The 18988-nt window shown below is 46.1% G+C and overlaps 1 protein-coding gene across 1 annotated transcript in view; it reads left to right on the top strand.

Moving 5' to 3' along the window:
• The window catches only part of VAV3 (vav guanine nucleotide exchange factor 3), a 1223230-nt gene that overhangs the window by 505967 nt on the left and 698275 nt on the right, over positions 1–18988 (top strand). Inside the window, exon 3 of the mRNA XM_086953893.1 lies at positions 16607–16665. Coding sequence (XP_086810019.1) covers positions 16607–16665 — 59 coding nt within the window. The remainder of the gene's footprint in view (positions 1–16606; positions 16666–18988) is intronic.

Here is an 18988-nt window from a genome sequence, read left to right as displayed (position 1 = left end):
GATGACCTGTCTGGTGTTTGTCCAGGTTGGTGTAGTAACATCAACGTTGGCCGGAGAGCTACTACCCCTTATGTTGTTGCCTGGGCTTGAGATGGCTGCTTCTAGGTGGAGGCGGGACTGTTGGACATCCTCAGTTGGCTCTGCCTTGTCCGCTGTTGAAGGTTCATGACTGGAGGCTGTTTCGTAAAGCTGTTTCACGTGTTGGATCAAATCTTTTTCGGCTACCCCGTTTTCTCTCGTTGGCCCACAGTTGCTCAGCTGATTGATGAATCTCCAGAGTCGTGCCAGGTTCTTTTGTTTGAGAAGGAAGAAAACTTTTAGCCATTTGCTTTCCATGTCTATTTTTTTAAGTTCCCATAGCTTCTTCCTTAGGGAGGCCCTCAGTTCAGATGTTGAAGGCCCTACTGTTTGGCAGCCCCCTCTTTTCTTTGTTGCGCGAACCTTGCGCAGGAGTTGTTTAAGTTCCCGTATTTCCTGAGGGCAGGTGTTCTGGTTCTTGAGAGGCGCTTTTATCATTGAGTTTTGTGGTTTGGGATTTCCGAGTTTGTTTTGTAAATCTGCAATGATTTGCACCCATCCTGTTGTGGGGGGATCAAATGCAAGCAGACTGTGTCTGATCCAGCCATGATTGAAGTTTCCCCTCTGTCTTATGTGATCACTTGATTCTCAGCAGGACGGTGTGTGTCTCCTCCCCACTTGACTCCCCAGTGGGTTGGTAGAGGGTGGCGGCCGGTATGACAAGCTGGAATGATGCTAATATTTGTATCCACATGGTAATGCTGTTCAAACTTCTATTTATGGTTCAATAATGCAAAGCCTTTATTATAAGGATGAGCTCTCTAAGGACATTTTGTAAGCTCAGACAGCACTACTGATAGTTCCAGTATAAGAATGTGTACATACATTTGCCAAGTTTAACAATATGAAGCTACTTATGATGCTCCCGGAATGCTCTCTGACTGATGCAAATATTTGCAGAAGCTTGAAAGCAAAATTGAGGATTCTTTACTATCAAAATAAAGAGTTCACAAAAAATGCAACTAGGAAAAGAAACGTTTCTGTGGAAATGTAGGCACCATTTCTTTGAAGCATCCTTTAGTTATATGTGTTGATGCATGTTAGTATTTCCCAAAAATATTCATATTGGAATATCAGTTTATCCAGTTTTAACATTATGGAAAACATAAAAATAAACAAGCATTGGCAAAGCCAGTAGGTTCGACATTGGTGGTCAGCCTTTTGGTATTGTCAATGTGTGTCTAGTTTTGACAGGGTTTTTGTAAATCTTTATTGTTGAGTGAGCTGCCCGACCCTCACTGTTATAACAAACACTGGCAAAGAGCAAAAATAGATTTGTTCTCCAAAAACACACATTGCCACAGCATTTCATGGCATTGAACTAAATTACTTTGTATGCCAATATGCTCGTTGTGAAAGCGCACAATGCTGTCACTCATAGTGAAGCCAACCGATAGATGAATAGAGAGCGAGACAGAATTTTAATGAATACAAAAAGGTCTTGGTTAGTCACATAAGTGCACCCATGGTATATGTCCTTGCATTTGAGCAAACAGATGTACAGCTTTCATTAATTACCAAGAATTTACAGAAGTAGGTCAGGAAATGGTACTACTAGAAACTGTTTGTGAGCTGCATTTTAGCACGAGCAACTATGTCTGTGTAGATTTGCTCATGCAAAAATCTGTTTAGCGTTTACAATTCACTTTCTCTCCAACCACTTTTTACCCAACCCTGGAAGAAATTTTAATTCTGCCCTTGCCAGGAATAAAATTCCAAGCTTTCTCAGTATGGGAAAAAATTAGAAAAGAGCTTGGTGGAAACTCCTAAAACATGCAAGTTGGTAGGTTTGCACAGACTTATTAGCACATTCCAACCCTGGAATTATTGCTTACTGCTACTTCTATCCCCAGTATGTACTACTGTGGAAAGGTGGCAAAATAAAGGAATTGCTAGCATTCAAACCCTTCATTAGTATGAGCCCTGACAAAATCAGAGAGGGTATTATCAGAGCTCTTATATAATGAGATTGCTGTCATAATTTGTCGCCACACTACATGGCACCAACGGGAGAAGTGGATTTTGTTACAGGACAAGTAGATTTATTAAGCAATCTGCCCCATGGACAAGTGGATTTTTTATTAAATTCCACACCCCATTCAAATCAATATTGCAAATGTGTATCTGACTAAGGGGAACAATGTATTAGAGTTAGGAATATTGTAGTTCCCACAGTGGAAACCTAAGACGTATTGGGTGAAGGTGCAAAATTCCTCTGCCTGGACTAGCACCAGCTCAAGGTTAACCTCCACATTTGGACATAGGAATGTATTTTTGTTTTGAATCAACATTCAGGCAGAAGATAGAGATCAGGCTTTCTTGGGAAAATATATATATTCAACAAGATCTGGCCTTGTGCTGTCAAAGATTGGAAGGGTTATCCCAGATCATCTTGTTCACTGTACTTGTGTATGGCTGATGCATGGTTTATTAGACTTGTGAAGAAGGCCCTACAGGATGCTGAGGGACTTAAATGAAAGAGCCTACTCTTGTTCAACAGCCACATGCATTTGGACTCGCTAAAGGGTGGCCTTTGCTGAGAACACTTTTATACTTCTTGTTTAAGCTGAAAGTGGCCACTTAATTTGGTCTATAACACAGATGTATTTTTTTAAACCTCATCAGTCTCAAAAAGGCCTTTTGGAATAGGTCTTGTTGCATAGAAAAATCTAATGAATAATATTCATTTATTTGGACACAAAGCCAGGCATATTTAAAGGGGTTTAGGGCAACACGATTGGTCAAAATTCTAATCTATTAAGTAAAGTTAAAATACATTTGGGTGTGGGTGTTCAAAAATGAGTTGTTCTTAAAAGTGAGACTTTATGTTCTTTGGAAACTCAACATCCATGTGCTTGTACATTTGACCACTTATGTCAGGCATTGAAGAAAATGTTGGATTCCTCTACCTTCCTTCTCAGTAAAGAATAAAATACTCAAGAGTCTTTCTGTAAAAGAGGACCATTTTCATTGAAGTGTAAATTTCATGGTTTTTATTTATGTAAAGTTTAATATTTGTTAGTAAATATAGAATCCAATCTTGTGGACAGCCATCTATTTGTATTTAACAGTAGGGCAATTGTAATATTGGTGCTAACATGGAACTAGTTAGACCCTTTTCCCTCCACTATGGATGAGAGCAAGCAAAATACATGTTATTTCTTTCGAAAGCAAAGTTTAAAAGGAAATCTGCAAATATTGTCATTCCTCAAGGGAACTGGCACTTTTGACAAAAATGTAGCATGGCTGATCTGTTGATCTAGATGGAAGGCATGTCCAAAAACAATGGAATGAGGTAAGCACACCGCCAGGCTACCAATTTAGAGGTTTAGATCATGGACTAAACAGCTCTTTCTTTATAGCTTTGCTTTGGATTATGGACCATGTAGTTGTTGATCAAATACCATATAACAAAAAAGAACCCCTGCTTCTAAGGCAATGGTTCCTGGGGCAAGGCAACATCTATAATTAGAAAAAACTTCCCCCCGACAGCATCTCACTCAGCAATCACTTATTAATATGACGCCCAGAAATCAAAATGTGATTCAATTTAGCATATTGTTTCTTTATTATTTATTTATCCTCTTAAATATATTCATTCACTACATTGAAAATGTTATATACATCCTATATTTCTTGTCAAGATTGGGCACACAATAAAAAAACACAATTTTATATTATCATTTCAGTTGGATCTTTTCTGTTAGAAGAGTACTAATCTATATATATAAAAACGAAAGTATGCCTGTTTGTCCTTTATGAATTACTACACCATTGATCCGATCGGCATGAAACTTTGGGAAGTTGTTGAGTACACTCCGGCGAAGGTTTCTGGAAAAAAAGAAAAACATTAAAAATGTGTTAAATATTGGCGCCCCGGCCCCCCAGGGCCCTCATAATCTTTCCAATACTGAACGTTTACAGTTCACGGTGCGACTTGCTTTTGCAATGACCATCAACAAAGCACAAGGACAATCGCTGCAAGTGTGTGGACTAGATTTGGAGAATCCGTGCTTTTCACATGGACAACTGTATGTGGCCAGCTCACGCGTCGGAAAACCTTCTGATTTATTTGTGTGCGCACCAGACGGAAAAACAAAAAATACTGTGTATCCACAAGCACTCGCATAAATAAACAGAATTAAAACAACACTTTAAAATGTTTTCCATATTAAAAAAAATACGTTTCAATAAAAATGACACAATGTAAATTGAATGGTATCATAACAAGTTTCCTTAAATTTCCTTTCTTCTGAGATCGCAGCAACGCGCGACGGGTAATCTAGTTCATTATATGAACTCATACCTAATATATATTTCCTCAACATTTCAACCAGCATTTCATTTACTGCTTCATTCATACCCAAACATAATTTTTAAACTCAAAAATTGCATCACAGCAATAAAAGTAGAAATCAAGAAGGGTCTTCAAAACAGCATTCAGCTGTTTATTGGTCTGTACACCATATCATGCAGACATGAACCTACACCAATTTCTCCATCTCTTTACAATTGTCATGACCTATTATGGAGCTCTTATTTACAATAAAAAATTCACTTTTTGTATATTAATACAATGTCATTAATTTTATATCTCCAATAAATTGCGTGGATTTTGCATAAATTAGAATATACGAGCGTGTCTGCAAACAACTGGTGCCTTCTTCAGGATAGCCACATAAAGAGACACTTCTCAACCTAAAAACAATGACAACAAAGCTCACTTCGCCTCACATGTACTATCAACATATATAGAGAACCTTTTCACCAGGCCAGGTGCTGGTGTGTCACCACGTGCTCCACCAATCATCCTGCTTACTTACTTTTGGTGAAATCTACATCATATTCCAACGAGATGTTAAATAATGTTTCTGTTGTGCGCCTCAATTTCTTTTAGCATACTGCTTCTTATAGCCCTTTATCAAAAAATATGTTACAACCAAAATGGGGGGGGGGCTGTTAAGCCTAGAGATTCATTTAAAGTGCAGGCTGGCAGGTCCAAAACCTTAAATTTAAAACAAAACCAATGGTTAATGGGACCTTTGTATAAGACATCCCTCTGGCAGGCCTTCTGAGCCCTAAAGGCAGGGTGCAACATATGACACAGGCAGGACATCCTGACAGTAAAACACATGAAACAACAGTTTTTTTTACTGTGGAAAGGCTTTAGTGAGTACAGGGTTACACGCTGACATCTCACCTGTGCTAACTCCTGAACGGTGCAACCAAAGTGGGCACTCCAAGGTATGAAACAACTTGTTACATTAAGCCAGACATCTATCTCAAGTTGAAATTAATGTAACTTGTTGCAGTGTACAGCTTTAGCAAAGCTACCACGTGGTTGCCTTTAAAACACTTGTGCCTTCCTAGGCACACATGGAGCCTGCTCCACAAGACAGCTTTCTGCCCTTTTGGAGAAACATTCCAACGACTCTCAGAAAGGAAACCAATGAGGGACTGCAGACCAGGAAGGTGTTACATCCCTCCTGCAGGAATCCACCCAGGTGTTTGCCCCAAAAGGCCAGCTTCAAAGGCGTCGCTGGTTTTGAAGAGCAGATGTGAGACACCAGGGGGGAGGACTGCCTTATTGTTGACGTAGACATGTTGGCACGGGGAGCAGAAAGGGTAAACCTTTTGCCAATCCATTTTTCCCAGGGCTGTGTAGCCCTGAGGTAGCCACACCCTGTGGTTGGGCTAGTGAGGTCTGAGCACCAGGAGAGGGGTCTCACCATATTGGGAGAGGGCAGAATGGTGCATTCTGGGATAGTCAGATTGCACACTCCACATGAACTGGTCATCAGGTGGGAGCAAACTTGGTAGACCATTGGCTACACACCGCATCCTGCTCTGAGGGTGCTTTCCCAGCATAAAAAGGCACCCCTGGCACTCAGACCCTAGATCTCTACTGTTAGAAATGGGATTTCTGGTTGGCTAAGGCATGCGCCAAAGCCCGGCAGAAACCACCACTCTAGTAAGGGCATGGGAGTTACACGCCAAAGATAACCCCTGCTTACCACCTTGGTAGCTTGGCACGAGCAGTCAGGCTTATCCTGGAGGCCATGTGTAAAGCATTTGCGCACGCACACAGCAACAACATCCCAGGCACACCACAAACGGAACTCCACACAAGGTTATTTCAAAAATAGCCTTTGTATTCTCAAACACATTAGAAACATAATCACACATTTACACTCTGCCGACTGACACGGGCAATATTCACAGGGATTATATACAGGACCGAGCCAATCGGGCCACGGTCAGAACCATCAGATTAGGTAAGTAAATCTAAAATACAACCAGTAACTACTGGTACCATAATGACCTGAGCACCATCACATTAGCATCAGACATAAACCCACATTAGGCCCAAACCTCATCAGCATAAACACATTACGCAATGGGCCTCACCAGCATAAACACCTTACTCAAATAGGCACTCCCCAAAACATCATAACATGACATTAGGCATAAACACATTAGTGTAGATACAATGGACCTAAATCATTCTTTTGGTGATACTCCTAGTAACAGACACATTACGCAATTTGGTAGAGCCTGGCGCTCTACCAATGTCACTAAACTGCCCCCTGGCCAACTGGCCTTCTCAAAGGGCTTGAATACCCTTTGTCCCAATGTCAGGGCCGGCTGCCAATACAGCAGAAAAAAGTACACTCCGGCACTGGCCTAAACGTTGCAGCTGCCCACTAATTGCTGGGCAGCTGTGGAAACTCTCTGTAGGCAATGGCATGGGCACCCTGGGTGCCCTCTAAACAAACATGCCCAATCGTTGCAGTGGCCCGTTACGGCAACTCCACTGAGGAAACTGGCTCCAACACTGGGGAAGAACTGGTCCCCAACATTGCTGCTGCATTCTGTTAAGTGGGGCAGCTGGAGGAAAATGAACCCTGGCACGCTCCGGGACTCTAACTTGCCAACTGCCCCCAAAAAGCAATGCCCCCAAGTCCCACTCCGGGACTTCTCAAAAGAAATAGGAGGTGCTCTGAAATGTTGCAGCTTCCCGCTACTGCGGTGCAGCTGAAGGAAGCCAACAAGCACTGGCAGCCTCCATGCCTCGGGAGAGCGTCTCCAGAGGGGAGGCACCGATCCTGCACCTGAATCACCCCCCCCCAGATACACAACACAGCCCCACTCACCGGGGCTGGTCAGGACCCCTACGATGTCCTCTGGTGCAGCACACGCGGGATCCCCTTTCACCACAGGAGTCCCGTGAGGCTCAGCTGCCGTCACTCCCCTCTCTTTAGGTGGCATGCGGGGCTCCCACCACTCATGGGGCCCCACTCAGGAACACCCCGACCTCCGGACTTCCTCGGCTTCAGTGGCAGACATGACACGCAGGGCTCACAGCGCGGCTGCAGGAGTCCTGCCTCCAGGATCCCTCAGCACTTCTGGATTTGGCCCCGCCCACCTCCAGCCAACTTGCCTGCCTCCCGGGTCACAGCGGGCAGCGCAACGGCTCAGGGTTCCTCAGTACTTCCCGGCGGCGGCCTCACTCAGGGGCACGAACCGGCGGGGTGGGCTCTCGCTCCGGTTAAGCAAACATCAGAAGTGGGGTGAGCTCCCGCTAATTAAATAAACGCATAAGAGGGGTGGCACCCGCTCTGCAAAAATGCGGGGTGGGCACACACCATCATTCAAAGTAAATACCAGCAGGGTGGGCACCAGCGACCAAGACAGCCATAAGCGGGGTGGGCATCCACCGTTTCTTCATCACGGGGGAATCCCTCTCGCAGTGATTCACTCTCAGAAGGGCTGCAGCACTGTGCTGCTAAGCCTGCGCTATCACCTCCATTCAGGGACGAATAAAATTGAAAGTTCTCTCAGGGTGCAAAAAGCAGAACAAGGTCCTTAGGTATCAGGGGGCAATGCTGGGCCCAGGGAGGCAGCCTTCCTGGCTGGTCCTCCTGGGCCCCAGCAGCAGCACGCCCCGCAGGTTTAGGAACAGGCACAGAACCTATTTCTGGGGACACAGCCCTATATTTATATTAGCAAATCCTTTGTCTCAAGTGCAGGGCATTTGGGAACCAGGCCCAACTGGTTCAGGGGGGATTTGGAGCTCTTTGTTTTGCCAGCTCCTCTTCCCCTTTGTCATGTGGGGGCTCGCCATCAGACACACCACAGGAGGGCGGAGCCAGCATTCACTAGGGAAGCCCCATCCCATTCAGAGTCAGGGGATTAACCCTCCCACCACTCTTACTCCAGGTGTCCCATTCAGCCGAGCGCTGACTCACCCTGCTCCTCCTGGAGCCATCCACACCTTTCAGCTCCTGTCAATGACAAGCCAGACATGCAATTCACATCAGGCAGACACATAGCACACAGAAATGCCAACTTCTAAAAGTGGCATTTCTCCACCGCTCACCATAAATCTGCGCACACCATTGCGCAGCATTTCTACTCACAAGTTCATACATACTAAACTCCACCCTGCACTCCTTTCCTGCCAGGAATTAACATGGACACACTTATCCCCCATGCATTCCTATGGTAGAGCAGGCCCATGTCACCATACGTACACAGAGAGCGCACGCACGCACTTTACAGTGGACCACAGTGCTTAAGAGCTCAGAGGCCTAAAATCACCAACACCAGGTTACAGACAAAGGCTAGTAGAATGTGAAAAGTTGCAGGGTGAACCTGCCAAAAGGGCCAAGTCCAACATCTACCAACTTGGAAGAAGGACTGCCCTGCTGCACAGAGGGACCAGCAAAGTGAGGCTGCACTGACGAGGACTGCACCTACTGCATTTGGTGGTTAGCGAAGAGAGGGACTGTGCATGCCATATCCGGCTGAGGGAGCAGCTGTCTCCAGAGCCCAATCAAGCCAAGAGAACTCCAAGGGCCAGCCGACTGGCCCCCTTTTCGCAGCACAGGGACACAACAGCTAAAGATGCCTACTGGGGCAAGTTGGCAGCCCCAAGTCTTCAACCCATTACCACCACCACCGTGCAGCACCAAGGACCAAAATATTATGGACAGCCTTGCACCTGAGTTTGCTGAACGCTGGAGTGCAGTCAGAGAGTTGCTTGGAACCTCAGAAGTGATTCACCTGTGACGACAACAACTGGCATGATAGTCCAGTGGTGATTGGACTTTGGCCAGACCATAGAGGACTTCTTGGGATGTCGACCCTACAAACAGGGACAATTGTTTTGGTGCAGTTTAAATGCTTAACACATGTTCCTCTGTGCAAGTCTTGCTGCTCAGTGCCATAGCTTCCGAGTGCTGAGTTGAGTGTCTTTCAGACAAAACCTACTGGACCTAAAGAGGTTGGTAAGTGAATTACACAGTGAGGTCGCACAACCACTCCATATAATACGCCCATTTCCTCACAGACCTCCACCAGAATGGCTTGAGGGATGAGTTAGTTGAATGGACTTGACAGTGACTGCTCATTAATTTTATGCCACCTGTCCACTTTTATGAGTTTAAAGTGGGTTGTCCAGCAGTTCACTGAACCTTTTCTTGGATTTCGACCTGTGTGGACCCTTGTTGCAGAACGGTGCCCAAATTGTGGAGCTAGAGTCCTGCCCATTTCCTAAAGGATGGACGTGAGCCAACACCCTACTGAAGCAATGTTTTCCCTCTCAGCTAATGCTACTTGCTTTACCCAGCGTGAGATCCACAGTTAGCCCCAGGAGTTCTGCATCCACAGAGCATCTGAAGCAGACTGAGTCCACTAAACCGCTCACCATGAAACAGCAGCAATCTCCTAAATCACTGATACTCTCACAAATCTGCTGAGTCCCTTGACCATGCCAACCTAGATGGGCTACCTGAGAGATTGATCCTTTACATGTAGTTCAACCGTTTGGCGAGGGCACCCTGTTTTGCACCAACCTTTATTATTTGTATCTACTTCTGCTGGATCCCTTGGCCTTTGTCAAGAATGGTAGCCTAGCAGCTGGTTGGCTAACCAGCTATTCAGCTCCAGGGACCTTTGCGGTCTACTCTGAGCTCAGTGTGCTACCAGACAGGTGCCACTATGTGCTAGGTGCCATCCCTCAGGATGGCATATACCTGTACAATTGCCAAGACACTGACTGTCCTTTTGCCTTAAAAGTGTGTATGATACATATTTTGTATTTGTTTCTCGTGGCCTTAATCCAATGCTCACAAAATTAATTTAGGTTGACCGCATGGAATTTTCATGTTACCTTTAATTGGACTCTCTGACTTCTGCATATTAATATTCATGCACGTTTCATGTTTCATCATGTATAGTTTGCTCCATTTTTTCCAGGCTTCATCCTTTTTACATATCATGTTTTCCTTTTATGTATGTATACATTCGTTATTTCTCACATTCATTCCTTTCATTGCATATATTACTCGTTTTTGTTTCACCTGATTCACATTTCATCTTCTTCTTTTTTACCCACTCGTGGTTCTCATAAACACGATTCATCGTTTCACTAGTTGTTCATTTTTTTTCAAATCCAATATGGCGCTCACTCTATTTACACCGCGTCAGTCCTCTTTCCATGGCTACACCCACGCTCAGTGCATTCACTAACCCGGTCCTAACTCACTCGGACGCACGATTCTCTGCGTTTCTGAACCCGATCTAACATCACTCAGTAAGTACGTTTGAAGTTCGATATATGCACTTATCTGATATCTTAATCACATGTTACTTATTATTCATTCACGGCACATTTCTTTACAGATATCGCAACTAACACATGAGTTCATCGACCATGTGAGACTTTTGTAGATATTTTTGTCACGGACACGTTGTTTTATTTGCACCGCCCATAGACGTCTGGTCACCTGCATGTTTTTCCGTTCACTGTTCACCTAGGGTCTAACATTCGTGTTAGGCACATTCCTTGCTTATCACGGGCACACTCACGACCGCTCGTTCACCGTTTTACTATCATTTGTGATCATTTCATTCACCCCAAGATCCTGAACAGTGCACACTTGTGATTATTTGAATGTTACTCTGCATGATTATCTTCTTTTACATTGTGACACCACACGTGCATGGTAGATTACCTTTTCCTGTTTACATCGCCACTCGGTTAACGTGCATTATACTACTTTTTGTAGAATAGCGAGAAATCTTACCTTACTAAGACCATTTACTTTATGCTTTGTTTGTAGAATGTCCCCTGACGAAGGGCACAGGTGATGCCCGAAATGCATTGGGGTTATTGAACATTTCACATGAGATGAACATGTGATATTTTGATGAACTTTTTTGAGAATATGAATAATCATTGAAGATAAATGATTACTAAAGAACTATTCAAAACAGATTGACTTATGTTTTTTGACTCTTGAACAATTTTGATCCAAGCTTCATTTAGTGCTGTTAACGCTATGCACAGGGTGACAACCCCTATTCAGGGGCTGCACCTATATCATTGATCTTCAAGTTGTTTGGTACAGACAGCCCAACCCCAGTTGCACGGCATTAGTACTTTGCATTCATAGTATACTGTGCTTAGCCAGGCTTAGCCAGGTTTCATAGTGCATAGCGTCGAGCCAGTCCGTGCCTGGTCTGTGCCCAGCACCAGAACCCTGGACCCCGTGCACACCACGACGCCAGACTTCGTTACGACGCCAACACCCTCCACGCTCTCAACACCGTCTTCTAGGCCGCCCCGAAACACACCCACGGTCCCTTCTCCTGCCACGCCTGCAACTTCACCTGCGACAGGACAACCAAACCACCAAGGACCGGACCCAACCACCTTCGCTGCATTCTTCTCAACACCCGCTCCGCACGCAAACATGCCGTCGAGCTCTGGGACCTGCTCGACAACCCCAACCCAGACGTTGCCTTCCTCACCAAGACCTGGTCGAACGACACCTCGGCTCATGACATTGCCATACCCATCCCGGACGGCTACAAGATCACCCGCAGGGATCGCACCAACAGAATTGGAGGAGGCTTAGCCATCGTCCACAAGTCCACCCTCCAGGTTTACAACCACGCAGACGACTCCCTCAACTCCGCCGAACACCTGCACTTCTGGATCCACACTGACCCCAACACCACCCTCAGAGGAACACTCATCTATAGACCCCCCAGGCCCCGAGCCCTCTTCCGCGACTCCATCACCGATCTTGCCAGCACCCACCCACTAGCCTCCACTGACTACATTCTCCTCGGAGACCTGAACTTCCACCTGGAGAACAACAGGGACGCCAACTCAACCAGCCTGATCGCCAACCTCGGCAACCTCGGCCTCCGACAACTCGTCACCGAACCCACCCAAGCCGCCGGCCACACACTCAACCCCGTCTTCTCCACAGGCACCCACGTCGCCTTCAACCACACCACCAAACTCCACTGGACAGACCACCGCTGCATCCAGTTCACCTTCAAGAAACCAACCTCGCACCACCGCACCCAAATGCTGCCCCGCCGCTGCTGGAGCAAAGTCACAGAATACCAGCTGACCTCCACCCTCGCCGAGAACACACCCAGCGACCCCACCGACCCAGACGCCGCCACTCGGAACCTCAGACAGTGGATCGACGACTGGGCCAACACTCTCGCCCCTCTCAAGAAACCCTCCAACAGCCACTCCAGTAGAAAGTCGCCTGGTTCACCGAAGAACTCCAGACCTGCAAATGCACATGCCGGAAACTGGAGAAGAAATGGCTTCATGACCGCACACCGGACAGCCACGCAGCCCACAAGGACGCCACCCGCCGACATCATCAACTCATCAGAACAGCCAAGAGATCTTCCTTCAAAACCCGCCTGGACAACAACGCGCACAACAGAAAAGAACTTCTCAACATTGTGAAGGAACTCTCCAACCCCAACGCCAACACCACCGACATCCCGCCCTCGCAAGATCTGTGCGACTCACTGGCCACCTACTTCCATCGCAAGATAACTGACATCCACGACAGCTTCAACAGCTCGACCGCCCCGACCACGGCAGACCCCACCCCGAACGCCACCTGCACCAACCAGCTGACCTCCTGGTCCTACGTCAGTGACGACGAAATACGCAAGGTCATGAGCTCCATCCACTCAGGATCTCCATCAGACCCCTGCCCACACCACGTATTCAACAAAGCAGACGCAACCATCGCACCCCAAATATGGAAGGTCATCAACATCTTCTTCGACACAAGGACATTCCCGGAAAGCTGGAAGCACGCCCAAATCAACGCCCTCTTCAAGAAGCCTAAGGCGGACCCTAAGGACCTCAAGAACTTCCGGGCCATCTCCCTGCTCCCCTTCCCAGCAAAGGTCATCGAGAAAATCGCCAACATGCAGCTGACCCGCCACCTCGAAGTGAACCACATCCTAGACCCATCCCAGTCTGGATTCAAACGAAACCACAGCACGGAACTGCCCTCATAGCCGCCACAGACGACATCAGACGCCAACTAGAAAACGGCAAAACTTCAGCCCTCATCCTCCTGGACCTGTCAGCTGCCTTCTACACTGTCTGCCACCGCACACTAAAGACCCGCCTCCAAGAAGCCGGAAACCAGGAGAAGGCCCTGGATTGGACCACGTTCTTCCTCTCCGGCAGAACCCAGAGAGTCCGCCTCCCACCCTTCTGATCCGAAGCCACCAGCATCATCTGCGGAGTGCCCCAGGGCTCATCCCTCAGCCCGACCCTGTTCAACATCAACATGGCCCCCCTCGCACAAGTGGCCCGCCAGCACGACCTGAACATCATCTCCTACGCCGATGACACCCAGCTCATCCTCTTCCTCACCAAGGACCCACACACCGCCAAAACCTCCCTCCACGAAGGCATGAAGGCCGTCGCCGAGTGGATGCGGAGCAGCCGCCTGAACCTTAACTTGGACAAGACGGAGGTCGTCATCCTCGGCCCCGCCCCCGTCTGCCTGGGATGACTCCTGCTGGCCGACCACACTGGGAACAGCACCAACACCCATGGACCACGCACGCAATCTAGGATTCGTCCTCGACTCTTCCCTCTCCATGTCTAAGCAGGTTCAGCGCCATCTCCTCCTCCTGCTACAACACCCTCTGCATGCTCCGCAGGATCTACAAGTGGATCCTGACCAAAACCAGAAGAACGGTAACCCAAGCCCTCGTCAGCAGCAGACTGGACTACAGCAACGCACTCTACGCAGGAATCCCGACCAGACACTTACAATGACTGCAACGCATCCAAAACGCATCCGCCCGCCTGATCCTCAACACCCCTCGGCGCAGCCACATCACCCCCCACCTAAGAGACCTGCACTGGCTCCCCGTCAACAAGAGGATCACCTTCAAGCTCCTCACCCATGCACACAAAGCTCTCCACAACACCGGACCAGTCTACCTGAACAACAGACTCAACTTCTACACCCCCGTCGCCAGCTCCGCTCCGCTAGCCTCGCACTCGCCGCCATCCCACGCATCCAACGAACGACCACCGACGGCAGATCCTTCTCATTCCTCGCCGCCAAGACCTGGAACACCCTCCCCACCCATCTGAAGCAGACCCAAGACCTGCTCACCTTCAGAAGACTCCTCAAGACCTGGCTCTTCAAGCAGTAGCAGCCCCCCCCCTTCTCAGCGCCTTGAGTCCCTCACGGGTTAGTAGTGCACTTTACAAGTTTACTGATTGATTGATTGACATCTCCTTTGACTGTATCTAAAGACGTTAACCAGGATTGCATTCTCATAGCGAAGCCAGCTACTCATTATGCCATTACTATATACTGAGTATTGTATTTGGTATGAGGCAATATTGTGAGCTTTCCATTCAATCTGAAGTGTTGATGCCATAAGCATCAATAATAAATAATCCTGTGCTGTATTGTACCTACGCTAGTCCTACATTCGGTTTTTTAGGCTAAGCCTTAAACTGCTCACCCACGTCCACCCAGAGGGTCAAGGGAGATTAAGTGACTTGCAATTTTTCTGTTGTGGACAGAGTGCCTTGAGGGGGGAAACATCATTTACAACGCACACGTTACAACGTGTGTCATTACAACGCATGTCATTACAACAAATGTTTTACAATGCAAAATCCATTACAACACATGTCATTACATCGCATATTCCATTACAACGCATTCCCCAAAGTTATGCGTCGTAATGACATGCGTTGTAACAACATGCATTGTAATGGATTTTGTGATGTAAAAAATGTGTTGTAATGACACGCGTTGTAACGCATATGTTGTAAAGTGTCATATTCCCTTGAGGGTTGCGGGCTACTGACCCTGAACTTTCTTGCAAGTAGAAATCTCTGTGACGATTGCAGTTACCCATTCTGTGGGAACTGGTAGACAGTGGCCATACAGTTGAGTTCTTCTGAGGTGTCTGTGTTCCTGTTGTGTAAGTAACAGAGAAGAAAAAGGGAGATTTGAGGGTTGGTGAAGATAAAGAAAAAGCGAGATTGAGTGCGATTTTTGGGACTGATATTGGTGTCTTCTGGAATTTAACATTATCCTTTGAAGGGACCAAAAATCTAAATTGGATGCTCAAAACCAAAGAGATCAAAAACAGCAAAAAACAGATACAAAGAGAGTGTGGGCTGTTCATGAGTGTGAGAAATGGAAGATAGAGAGAAATAGAACGTAAGAGATATAGAAGAAAGAGGGGTGTCTGCTTAAGGTAATACAACAGAAACAAGGAAATACTTTCTCAGTTTCAATATCCTGTTTCTCTTGGATATAGAAACCGGGAGATGAAGGTGGTGGACAAGGGATCGTTAGGTACAAAAAGGAGTACTCAAACCAAAAAGCACTTCACCATTTGTATGGTGCCCTTCCATAGCTCCCACAAAGCTCAACCTTGCCCAATAAAGAACGTCCGTTCTCAGAGCTATTGGCCCTGCCCTGTTTTTCTAAAAAAACTAATTCCGCAGCCGAAAAAAAGTGAACAGGATTCTTCTGAGGAAAATAAAATGAATGTGAAAACTACAGAATGGCTTGTGAACATCTCTGTCTATATACAAATGGGGAGAGAGTCTACACTTCTTTCAGGTAGCAGAGGTACAGTTAGCTAGGTCAGAGAATTTGGAAAAATATGACACATTTTGGAGAATGGATAGATACATTTTTCAAAAAATAATTTTACTTTACTGAGAACTCTTTGACAATAAAAAGGTTTCATAAAGACAGATTGAATTCATGAAGGAGGTGCCCAGATATTTTCAGGGAAAGGGACATGGTAGTTGGGTAAAAGCCTTCAAAGGGGGATGGAAGTGGATATAGTAATAGGTATTATGGTTCTTTTGATGTCACTAATGGGCTATCATTATAGGAAAAAGCATGAGACAAGGCTTGATTGGTTTGTAAATGGCACCAGATTCCTCAGATACCATTATAGGAGCACAAGACTACTATTATGTATATTGTGATATTAGGGCTTTTCTGTAAGCCTAGTATTGTAACAAGAGCCTCCTCCTTGAAGCCAAAACATGACTATAGTTTCTGGGTTATTGCTGGCTTACCATCTTAGTGTTAATGGCTTTGTAAAGTACTTGACTTCATTAAGTATTGTCTATGCATATCTACAAGTATAAATTACAGCTTATTCCGTTTTCTCTTGTTCCCATTAGGTTATAGAAACACTATCAAAACTTTCGAGAACACCAGCTGCATTAAGTTCGGGAATAAGGTATGATGCTTTTTACCTATGTCATTAACACACTTAAATCATGATCCCCAATAAAGACTATTGTTTATCTATCTGCCTTTCTTCCCTTCATTAGACCTTGTTACTGAATGCCCTATATTATTGAGTGATCCTGTTCACATTGCCACAGAACTGCACCATTAAATGTATGCTTCCTCTTCGGAGACATTATCTGCTCATTCTGGTTCTGGTACCATCTGTACACCGACTGCATCCAAATCTTCTTTTCCTTTCTGTCTTTTCACCCACCCTTCACTCATGTTTATCCCATTAGCTCACTATTAATCCTCACTTGAAGGTGATACACTCCCTCCCGTTACTGTCGTCACAAGCTGAGTTCCTGCACCATCCTGCCTCATCAGCTCCTCTCACTAAATGACTGGGGCCACCTTAACCCAAGTAGGCATGGGCGGATTTTGCGGATTGGTAATCCGCGAATTTGCGGATTTGCGAATTTGCGGATTGCGAAAATCCACAAAATCCGCGAATCCTCGCAGATTTTTTTTTTGTGTTCGCACGGGGTTCTGCAAGTTCGCGAGGGTTTTGTACAATTTCGCAAATTGCGAAATTGTACAAAACGCTCGCGAACTTGCAGAAACCCGTGCGAACACAATGTGCCCAGTAGGGTATGTGCCTCTTGTGTGTATAAAAGGTCAGAGAAAGATCAGTTCAGCAGATGAAGAGAAAGAAGCTCCTGGTCACAGGAACAGCACGGGTATTGTGCTCGTGAAAATCAAGGATGCAAAGTCTATCCAGCATCACAGCTGATTTTCCACGGTAGATTTGGGAAGAAGGCACACCTGTCCAGCCTCGACGACGCTCACGATTGTTTTTGGGCTAATGACTGAGTCACTGAATTTGAGCATCAACTAGTTCGAGCGACCATGTGTGTGTTACTATGCAATCGCCCCAAAGGGCGCAGGGGTCCCTTGAGTGAGCTGTCCATCAGCTGTGATTTTCCACGGTAGATTTGGGAAGAAAGCAGACCTGTGCCCAGCCTACTCATGCAACTATTTTACAATGGCGCCAGCAAGCTGCCAGCGCCGTTGTAAAATAGTTACAAAGTTAGCTTGCACAGGAAGCACTTAGATAAAATAAAGCAGCACCTGCTTCGTTTTATCTAGTGGTTCCTGTGCAAGCTAACTTTGTAACTATTTTACAACGGCGCTGGCAGCTTGCTGGCGTCATTGTAAAATAGTTGCATGAGTGGGGGTTCAACTTTTGAACCCGTTACGTCTGCGGATTTTTTTTTTGCGGATTTTGCGGGAAATCCGCAAAATTCGCGGATTGCGGATTTCCTAAAAATCCGCAAAATCCGCGGGCGTAACGGATTTCCCGCTCACCCCTAAACCCAAGCATTGTGACCTTTGTCTAATCAATTAGAAACCTTGGCATTCTTTTCAGCCCTTCCATCAACATGTTATCCTTCATAACTACTAACTCCTTTGCAGCCTGACACTGAATAATGAGCATATGTAAAATCCGCCAACGCATCCCTTTCAGTTCACTCAAGATACTGTTCACCTCATTAGTTCTCAGCAGACTTGGCAACTGTAACAGTGTACTTGTGGGCCTCTCTCCATATCCAAGGCCCCACTTAAAAAAGTAATGAACTTTGGCACCTGAAACATCTATAATCTTCCTCGGCATATTCCCAATTTATCGCATCGCCACCGAACTGTCTGGCTCTCTGCGGCAAAAATAGGGCAATGTATAAACTAATAATTCATGTATTCAAAGCAAAAAGCTGCCTTTTCTTTCCTACTATATTACAACATGGCTCCTGGGATGCGCCACCCACAACTTGCATGTCTCATCCAAGCAGCCCCCCTGCTCCACTTCCAAATCCCGGTCCTTCTCCTGAATCTGTCACCACCTGACCTTCGTTCATGCCCCTCCCTCCAGAGTTCATGGACACACTGAAATGTTGCCTCTGGCAACACGAGTATTAGGAGTAACTACTCTCTCTCTTGCCCCATAACACTGTGTATATTATGTATGTAATTTCCCTGTATGTCTCACTATAGAGCAGGGGTCCCCAAACCGGTCCTGGAGGGCCGGATCCATGCCAGATTTTTAAAATAACTACATGTATCTCAATGGGGATATCCAAAAAAGCTGGCATGGATCCGGCCCTCCAGGACCGGTTTGGAGACCCCTGCAGAGAGACAGATACTAAAATGTGTAGCTCTCGTCGCCAATGTCATTCACACAGCTGGCACAATAAATTCACATCACAACTGACCACCTTTTCATTATACGACTCGGCTGCTTTGTTTCTTTGGTAGAATGTGTCTGTTTAATG

Source organism: Lissotriton vulgaris, chromosome 1_1 (assembly GCF_964263255.1).
Source record: "Lissotriton vulgaris chromosome 1_1, aLisVul1.2, whole genome shotgun sequence".
NCBI lineage: Eukaryota > Metazoa > Chordata > Amphibia > Caudata > Salamandridae > Lissotriton > Lissotriton vulgaris.
The sequence above is the reverse complement of the archived record's forward strand: the minus strand, read 5'-3'. Positions and strand labels throughout refer to the sequence as shown.